Below are 9,961 nucleotides of genomic sequence, written 5' to 3'. Positions count from 1 at the left end.
TTGGCTCTGGATTGGTCTACCACGTACAGCGTGTGTCGGAAATGAAACGCCCATTGCCATGACGGAATGACAGCCCTGGGGACTTGTCAATACATAGAAAGGATGGGATGGATTGTACCTTACCAATTCGAGCCGGAGTCTGATGATGAAACGGTTGAACTGGCTGATCGACAAGAGACTGATTCGCAAGCACGACTGGAGCAGGACGTTTCTCAGTGGTAAGTCTCAATTGTTAACAAGTTTGTGGTAATTATAAGATGTGATAAAACAAATTTACTCTCACAGCGTAGGATACAGCGTCTTCTCGACATGATGTAAACCACACGGAAATTTTACTGTTCTTGTGGGCGGGCAAGTTGGCGACGTAGAACGTGGGCGCGGACATTATGCAAATGTGTTACTTCATGACGTAGAGCTGTAACAGAATAAGATTCGAATTCCTGACGACTCGTTTAGGCGATTGCGAGCCGACTCTTTTTTTTGATAGACAATAACTTTATTTATCGTGCACTGTCGGCTTTGCAGATAGTTTATGTTCACATACAGCTACATGACACACTGCACGAAAGGTAATATTCGAAAAGGCATAATAGCGGCACTTTAACATAAAGGAGCTTGTTGGTTTTGACAGCTGTGGTCAAGTGTTTTACCTGTATTTTAAGCGACACCTTGAATCGTGTTGCGTTTTAAAGTTAAAAGAAATGTCTGTCAACTTAACAGATAATGTCCTGCCAGAGATTTACCAGTATGGTTTCTATTTTTCTACTGACTTTTTTTTTTCTTACAGTGAAAGTCATACAAGTTTGGAACAACAATAGGGTGATTAGATGATGACAGAATTTCAGTTTTTGAATGAAATACAGCATTACGTGTATTATTATTGAAGAAGGTAGTCCCAGAATGCACTGTGATGGAAAAATCCAAGATTGCAGATGAGGTGGGAGAAATATTCATTATGAATAGTCATATTTCATTCACTACCAAAAAGTATCGGTACCAATTCTTAACTTATTGAATAAAGTTGTTATATTTGTTTTCTTTGCGTACAAAAAGTATTCTTGTAGCTTCGTAAAATTACAGTTGAACCCCTGATGTCACGATTATTTTACCGATCTCCTTGCTACGTTTCTGGATGTTGATTGTGTTAATTACATTGCTGTCTATGGGAGGGTCAGAGAGCTCTCAGAATGCATCAAAAATGTCTTAATTTGTGTTCCGAAGATGAACGGAGGTCGTATGGGTTTAGAATGACATGAGGGTGAGTAATTAATGACAGAAGTTTCATTTTTGGGTGAACTATCCCTTTAACAACTACCTTACCAACTATTAAATGCAGCAAATTAGGAGTTTATTGAGGCAAAAGTCATAGTTCATGGTTTGTTAATAGTGAGAATTGGACCTTAAATAAAGTATTTTTTTTACTAAAAATAGATTATTTTAGCGCACTATATAATTTATGCTTGTTGCAGTAGAGCTCAGTTAGCAATATGCTAATTGCAAACTCTTCAAAAAAAAATGGAGTCTCCAGTGCTGTACTCAAGGCACATGGAGTTGCTGCATATCTAGAGAACATCACGACAGTAAGGATGCTGCCTAGTTAGGAAGTCTGTGTATTTAGACAGTGAGACAGTTCACTCCGTTTTGGAGCTGAGTCTATCCTGAGGCTCTTGTAAAAGGTTTGAAGGAGATCCCTGCCTCTTTTAACTGTGGCCCTCCCAAAAGTCTCTCATCTAGCTGTGCTGTGCCTTCAGGGCATGGATCATTTTCTGTGATGAGTTCTGGAATATACTGACGAGGTGTTTGAGTGCTGCTCTGTAAACGTCTCTGACAGCACCGGGACGATTGTTGATCATGTCACTTGTGGCTAATGCAGCCCGAGGTTTCACTGACGCTGCGTCATCTCAAAGGTGTGCTGGTTTCTCTCTGGATAATGTTTCAGAAGCCCCCCGATTCTCCCACCCGTCCGAGCCCTGCGGCCACGTGTGTGAAAGCCAGCAATAAGTCTGCGTGTTTGGTTTCTGAAGGCATGTGCTGAGAGATGGAGTTACGCCCCCTTTGAATGCAACAGCTTATTATGTAACCAGACACCATCGTTTCACAATCGCAGCACACTTACTGTGGCTCACCAGTTTGCTTGGTCCCCACAGGAAAAACTGCAACCCAACCAACCCATACGACTTCACCTCCCCAAACATTTAAGTGCTTCTAATGACAGTGCTTCTCAGACCGAGTTTGTCAGGGATCAGTAAGGCCTATAATGGTGTAAGATTATCTAAAGGAGCGCCCACACACATGGAATATGCTGGTGTATTGTGGGTAATGTGAATTTGTGACCAAAACACAGCGCTTGTTCACAGTGTTGTGTTTATATGATGGATGTCATGGTAACATGTTATCATTCTAGTACAATCATTTTGTAATTCTGTCCAGCACTCTCTAGTAAAAAAATAAATATACTAAAATGTATTTGGAATACATTTATTTCATGCTAAGTATACTACAAATACATTTACATATTTATGTACTTAATAAAAATACCCTGCAATTGTACTTTTAACTACTAAACAGGTATGCTTAAAGTCTGTAAAATTTGATTGTGCTATTCCAAGTATACTTCAGGTATACTTTTAATATCTTGCATTTAAAGACTATTAAATATTACTCAAAGATCATACAATCCTCATCGATAGTGACATTGAAACACATTTCTTAACTTTTATATGAGAAAGTCTTGTGCGATACGTCAGATTTTAACTGTACTTAGTATAAAATAAATGTGTCTTAAATATATTACTTTTTTACAAGGGCTGTCCAGCATTCTTTTTATGAATGTCCTCCTGAGCAAAATCTTGGATGTATTTTGATGTTTCAGCTGTTTTTTATCATGCAGTAAAAGTCACTGGGTCCAAAATAACTTTGGATACCTCTGACTAATTGTGTGGACGGGAAAAAAAAAGATTTATAGAAATATACTTTTATATTTCACAGAAGAAAGAAAGGCAGACAAGTTTGGAAAGACGTGAGGGTGATGACAGAAATGATAACAGTATCCCTTTAAATCTGTAATTTTAATTTTTCACCTGTTTTTTATCAGCAGTAAAAGTCACTGGGTCCAAAATAACTTTGGATACCTCTGACTAATTGTGTGGACGGGAAAAAAAAAGATTTATAGAAATATACTTTTATATTTCACAGAAGAAAGAAAGGCAGACAAGTTTGGAAAGACGTGAGGGTGATGACAGAAATTATAACAGTATCCCTTTAAATCCCATAATACAGTGCAACAAGCTCAGTGAAAAAAATAAATCCATAATGGTGGATAAGGCAAAAAAAAATGTATCATTAAATACAAGAATGTATTAGTAAAAGTGTAACTTTAATTTACCTAATTTTGTGTGTGCTGTGTATTTTAATGTTTGTTGGTGTATTTTGTTCTTAGCTTAGCAACACGCTAGTAGTGCAGGGTATTTTTATTAAGCACATAAATATGTAAATGTGTTTGTAGTATACTTAACACAAAATAAATGCATTTCAAATACATTTTAGGTTTTTTTTCTCTCACTAGGGCCAATATGGACATTTTGGATTATACAATAACCAATACTTACCGGTATTTTATTACTTCATTATATTTTGAAGCCAATAATCAATATATCGGCCATTATTAGATATCAGCTAAATTTTGTAAGACTAATTAACAAAAAAAACTCATCTTAAAGGGGTCTCTAGTAAAAAAATAAATATACTAAAATGTATTTGGAATACATTTATTTCATGCTAAGTATACTACAAATACATTTACATATTTATGTACTTAATAAAAATACCCTGCAATTGTACTTTTAACTACTAAACAGGTATGCTTAAAGTCTGTAAAATTTGATTGTGCTATTCCAAGTATACTTCAGGTATACTTTTAATATCTTGCATTTAAAGACTATTAAATATTACTCAAAGATCATACAATCCTCATCGATAGTGACATTGAAACACATTTCTTAACTTTTATATGAGAAAGTCTTGTGCGATACGTCAGATTTTAACTGTACTTAGTATAAAATAAATGTGTCTTAAATATATTACTTTTTTACAAGGGCTGTCCAGCATTCTTTTTATGAATGTCCTCCTGAGCAAAATCTTGGATGTATTTTGATGTTTCAGCTGTTTTTTATCATGCAGTAAAAGTCACTGGGTCCAAAATAACTTTGGATACCTCTGACTAATTGTGTGGACGGAAAAAAAAAGATTTATAGAAATATACTTTTATATTTCACAGAAGAAAGAAAGGCAGACAAGTTTGGAAAGACGTGAGGGTGATGACAGAAATGATAACAGTATCCCTTTAAATCCCATAATACACTGCAACAAGCTCAGTGAAAAAAATAAATCCATAATGGTGGATAAGGCAAGAAAAATTTATCATTAAATACAAGAATGTATTAGTAAAAGTGTAACTGTTTAATTTACCTAATTTTGTGTGTGCTGTGTATTTTAATGTTTGTTGGTGTATTTTGTTCTTAGCTTAGCAACACGCTAGTAGCAAACTATTGAAATGAGAGTCAAGCTGTAGCACTCTAGTAGAAATTTCTATTTCAGTCACTTATGTTCAATGACAGTTAGGATGCTTTCTTAGAAGGAAGTCGCCTATGTAGACAGTAGTGAGGCAGCTTACTAGGCTTTGGAATTCTGACCACAATTGTCAAAACCAACAATCAAAATTGTGATTTTTAGTAAATGTTTACTAGATTTAAAGTCATCGTGCGTTCGAATATGCCTACTTCCCTACTATATAGTAGGCAAAAAAAAAAAAAAAAGGTGTATGATAAAACTTTCAGTCTTCCTCTTCCAGGAAAATAGTGATGACTCATTCTGCACTACACAGATTTTTGTCCAGTCAGATGCTCTTTAGAATGAGAATGTCACTCCTATATCTACAACTGATTAGCAAGTAGCAAATTATGGTTCATGAGTGTGACGTAACTAAAGCCGTATGCTATTGAGGCTAATCCTTTTGAATATGTCCCTCTCAAACTTCCTGTTTCGACAGGAAATGCATAAACACTGGAGCAAAAACTGTGTTTGACAAGCGTTTCACAGGGTCTTTAAGTCATTATGGACTTTTGATGCCGTCTAGCTGTTTCTTATGAATTTGCAGACTCATCTCACCCCTCGTATTCTTGTTTTATTCTTGCAGGAAGTTCATGTCCGCACACATAGACAAACAGTCCTTTTTAATAAAGGTTGTGTTTGGGCGCGCACCTCTCTGGGTTTGCGGCCAGAAGGAGGCCCAGTTGGTTCTGGCAGGCCCAGCTGGGTTCACCACAACAGAGAACTGTGAGCTCTGGGCCCCAGGAGCCCTGGCCAATGGCCAAGAAGAGCGCAGCTCCCGCTACCTGCTGGGTCCATGAATCCGCCTTTGTCTCAGTGTTGTCACACCGTATTACCCACACAAAAGGGCCCAGCACCCCGCACCCCATAGCCCAGTTCAGCGCTGCCCAGATCAGGGGCTGGCATTTCCAAAAGGAGCAACCCCCCACCTCCTGTGACACACATACACAAAACACACATACATCTCATACCAGCCACAATGCCAAAATATTCCAAAGCCTTTTAAAAAAAATCCAGTCAGGACGCATCGGGCCAATCCGAACGCAAGCAGAGAAACTTCTTCCTTATCTTCTCCTCGTACTGTCTCCTTCATCGTCTCCTCATCCCCCTCTCTTCATGATGGGGAAGGATGGGAGATTCCCTTTCAGCCTGCTTTCATGACACAGTCAAAAGGGCGTGTGAATGGGGCGTCCGTGGGAGCCGGGCGGTAAGAGGAACACAGGGATGGCTCATACTGGCCTTCATGCACAGTAGGGGTCGAAGTGAACCCTCTAGCCCTTTTCTATTGCTTGTAATCTCATTTGGCCTCCCTTCTCTTTTTCTCTCTCTCTCTCTCTGTCTCTCCCTCTCTCACTGCCTGTTCCTGCCCAGGTCCTGCACTGTGGCTAACTGCTTTAGCATCTTAACTGTCCAGCATGTATAGGTGCGTCCTTGTGTACTACTTATACCTGAAAAAATGAAACATGGAATGTTGGACACTTAGTGGACTCAACTTTCAAAGCTTTCCTTATGTAGTGGAGGGGCTATCAGAATCCGATGCTGTAGGACAAAATAACCTTCTAAAACTCATACACTAGATCATAGAGTACACAGTGCATTGAAAAAGTGTATTTGAGACACAACTTATGTGAATTTTGTGAGGGAGCGACCCATTAGGGTGCTTTCTGTCCTGACTGAGAACCAATGCGACAAGCGACTTTATTTAATAAGTGATTTGTTAAGTTGTCCTTGTGTCCTTCACCTCAACCATTCACATCTTATCAGAAAATGTATGGAGAACCCAACACATGTAACGAAAATCTAATATTTATAGCAAGAGGTGCATGAAAATTGAAAATGCTACACATGGACTGTTTTCTTAAAGACCGGTGAAATTTCTTGAGTTGAACTTGGTTCAGTTGAGTTGAACTGCTTTTGGTGACATTTTCTATTTAAAAAGTTTGGGTGGGACATATCAAATTGGAATTGTTCATTTTTATACAGTATTTATGTTGTAATCATTTTTTGTCAGTTTTTTTCTTTTTATAAAAATGTTCATAAAGTGTATTGAATTTTTAATCAGCATAAATATTCATGTTCGCCATTGTATTTTGACTGAAGTGGCAAATCAATTTGGCTGATGAAAATAACACTTATTTAACTTAATAAAAGCTTTATCTGGTACTAAACATTTAAAAAAAAAATGCATAAACATTTAATAATTTAAGTATGTAAGAAAAATATATATAAGATTTAATTTAAGAGAAATACAAACAGTGAAAACTGTCATTGTGAAAACCTTAGCTGAAATATCATGGCTTTTAGGTCATATTAATATAAACTAAACTACTGAATATACATTTATTTTAATATATTAATCCACTATCATTTAAATATACATGTTTTGGAAACTATTTTAGGATGCTGACCTACCTATAGCTTGTTGTTATAAAAAAAAACAGTATGTTACACATTCTGACTGCATGATTCCATGTGATTTTGTTTTATTGTCTGTGCTGTTAGACAGGAAATTCTAATATTACATTTATGCTGTGGATATCGCTGATTCATCTCATATGTGTAGGATCTGTTTGAGTAATTAATTATCCCACTGAAGTGGTTCAGTTCAAAGCATTCAGCTATTTTAGCTAAAGTGGAGTAATCCCCAATATACTATGATTACATTACTTGAAACATTTTTCTAAAAACATTATGAAGTCATTAATATTTTGCACTGATACTTTTCTCATCATATTTTTGTCAACAATATTTTTAAATGAAAGTAGTTCAGATATCACCATGCTGTCTTTTTTAATCACATTTTTGTCAATAACTTCACTTATAAAATAAACACTAAACAAAGCACTGATTGGCCTCATGCCTGATGCAACTTCTTTTTTTTTTAAATACACTAGCATATGCTTGACCTCAAAGCAAAAACACAGACTAAAAGCAGTTTCAGTATGTAGAGAACTTCATTGTTTTCTTTAACCGCAGTTTAAATACTTTACATTTGCTAGACTGGTGTGTGTTGTTAACCCATACCTTTATCAAGAACTGGTCCAAATATTGCTAGATTGTCCTTGATAGTGGTGCAGTTCCACCTGCGGCCTCGGAACTGATGCTGACACTCCTGGATTCCCAGTTTGACTCCCTCTGCCACACTGGGCATGATCTCGATGTAATTGCGGCAGAAGCGCAGTTGTTTTGGCACCAGACCAGGTATGGAGCCACACAGGATGGGTTGGGAGCCTAGGGATGAGTACTGCTGCCCAAGGGCCAGGGACCTGGAACACAAGTGTGAAGATTAAAGCCAACCATGGGCACACCTGAGATCTAAGTCTTCTGATGGAGGACGGCTGTTCTGAGCTAATCTTTTATTGAACGTGTATTTTTGTCATGATTATTATGGTTTGTATAGTTTACATGTTTACTTTAGTATTAGATGTAGATGGGATGTTAGTGTTGAAAGTTGTGGTCTACTCGGTTATTATATACTTCTCGTGTATGACCACTTATATCCACTGCAAGATTGCCTGTTTTCGAATATTTATGTCTCTGCCGCTCCGGTTTTTAACTCAAATCTTTGTGTGTCATTAGATATTTGGCTGTTTGCAAGTGTATGCATGTGTGTGGTTGTGTGCAGTAGCTGAGCTGACAGCAGATTCCTCAGAGATTTACTTCTTTTCCAAACAGTGAGTAGCTCAACAGTTTCATGAACACTTCATGGAAACCGTCCCAATCTCTTAGTTATTCCAGAAGCGATACTTTCACACTGGTAATTAATTTTATTGCCTTCTTTCTCTGTCCAAAGTAAGAATAAGGAGATTAAAACACAGTTTTAATGACGTCCTTGTTTTGACATACATACTTTAATACTGTAGGTGTAACCCTTACTCTCCTTTAGCTCTTATTGCTATTTATTGAATTTTAAAAAAATGTGTGTGTGTGTGTGTGAGTGTGTGTGTGTGTGTGTTATTGTCTCTTTGACAACACATGCAGAACACACACACTCTGTCTGGAGCTGTAAGTCGTCAAATTTTCAGTGTTATAAATCCTGTGAATGTTTGGAAAAGATTCAGTTGTACAGCAGAGGAATCTATTAGCAGTTCTGTCCTCATTTTCTCACAGATGACGCTATAAAACATATCTGCATGAACCTCTGAACCCAGTGACATCTGATCTGTACATGTCGCAATCTGTAAAAATCATTTAGAAAATCATAAAGCAAAAGTTTAGACTCGTAATTGTGATCAGATGAGCCAGTGTAAAAAAGACATTATAAAATGCAAGTGCATGCAAACTTCTGACTACACATTCTACATTCTATATATAACGCGGCAAGCTGCTATGTTGCCTCACAACCATTTAAAACCTACAGTTTGGATAATAAACTATATTATTTTTGAGAAGAATTGTTTATTCAATTCTTGTTTGAGTAAATCAAACAATCTTTTATCATATTGCCATTGCGGCCCTTTTACGAAACATTATGTTTTAGGTTAAAGTCACAATGAAACAGAAGTAGACAGATCTTTTCTTCCATATTGTGAAGTACATCAGAGTAAAACAGTTTACCAAAAAATAAAAAAAATGTATGGTGGGGACTTGATTCTGTCCATCCGTTGTTGATTGGATGGAGGCAGATCTAAATGTGAGTTTGAAGTCTATTGTAAGAAATGGGCAGAATTTAGTAGTTTTCCAGTCATTTTGAACTGGATTGGATTTTCTGTTTCTATTGTCACATTCGTCGAAAACTTCTTGACTTTGCTCACACGGTGTATAACAACTTTTTCAACCAATTTTTTTTCGTTGATAATTTCTTTAAATTCTTTAAACCTCTTCCCACTTTGTTAAACTTGTGTTGTTCCCAGTCAAAATGACCCGCCTTCAGAAATATGCTTATGAATTTCTTGTTATTCTATATCATTACCAAATATTGGATTTAGTCTTTTTTATTTACAAACTTGTTCTCTTTCAATTAGCACAGGTTTTGTGTTTCAGTTTTTTAGAGAACATTGGCAAAATTATCCACAAATAATACTTTTATTTCCCTCAAGTTGACAAAAACATTGATTTGGTGATAATACAGCATAATGAGAAATTTACAAGCAACTTTTAAAAGGAACACCAAATTATGTAAAGGATTTTCAACACAGCGCAAGGGTTTAGCAGATGAAATTATTGGTCGTAAGTTTCACCAGTAGATCGGGAAATAAATACAAAAATAAATGCAAAAAAAATGTCAATTAAATTAAATGCATTCATGGAAGAATTGTTTACAATAAGATTAATAAAATGTATTTAGAAAACAGATGGTGAATTTTCATTTCATTCTCAATAAAAGTATCCCTACACTGCCGAATATATATAC

General features: G+C 36.4%; 1 protein-coding gene across 1 annotated transcript in view; it reads right to left on the bottom strand.

The window, feature by feature from the left end:
* LOC107733474 (proto-oncogene Wnt-3) overlaps window positions 1-9,961 on the bottom strand; it is a 43,765-nt gene that overhangs the window by 14,580 nt on the left and 19,224 nt on the right. The window contains exon 2 of the mRNA XM_016545105.1: window positions 7,633-7,874. Coding sequence (XP_016400591.1) covers window positions 7,633-7,874 — 242 coding nt within the window. The remainder of the gene's footprint in view (window positions 1-7,632; window positions 7,875-9,961) is intronic.

Source organism: Sinocyclocheilus rhinocerous, unplaced genomic scaffold (assembly GCF_001515625.1).
Source record: "Sinocyclocheilus rhinocerous isolate Xijiao unplaced genomic scaffold, SAMN03320098_v1.1 scaffold2385, whole genome shotgun sequence".
NCBI lineage: Eukaryota > Metazoa > Chordata > Actinopteri > Cypriniformes > Cyprinidae > Sinocyclocheilus > Sinocyclocheilus rhinocerous.
Note: the sequence above shows the minus strand (reverse complement) of the source record. Positions and strands in the feature narration are given on the sequence as shown.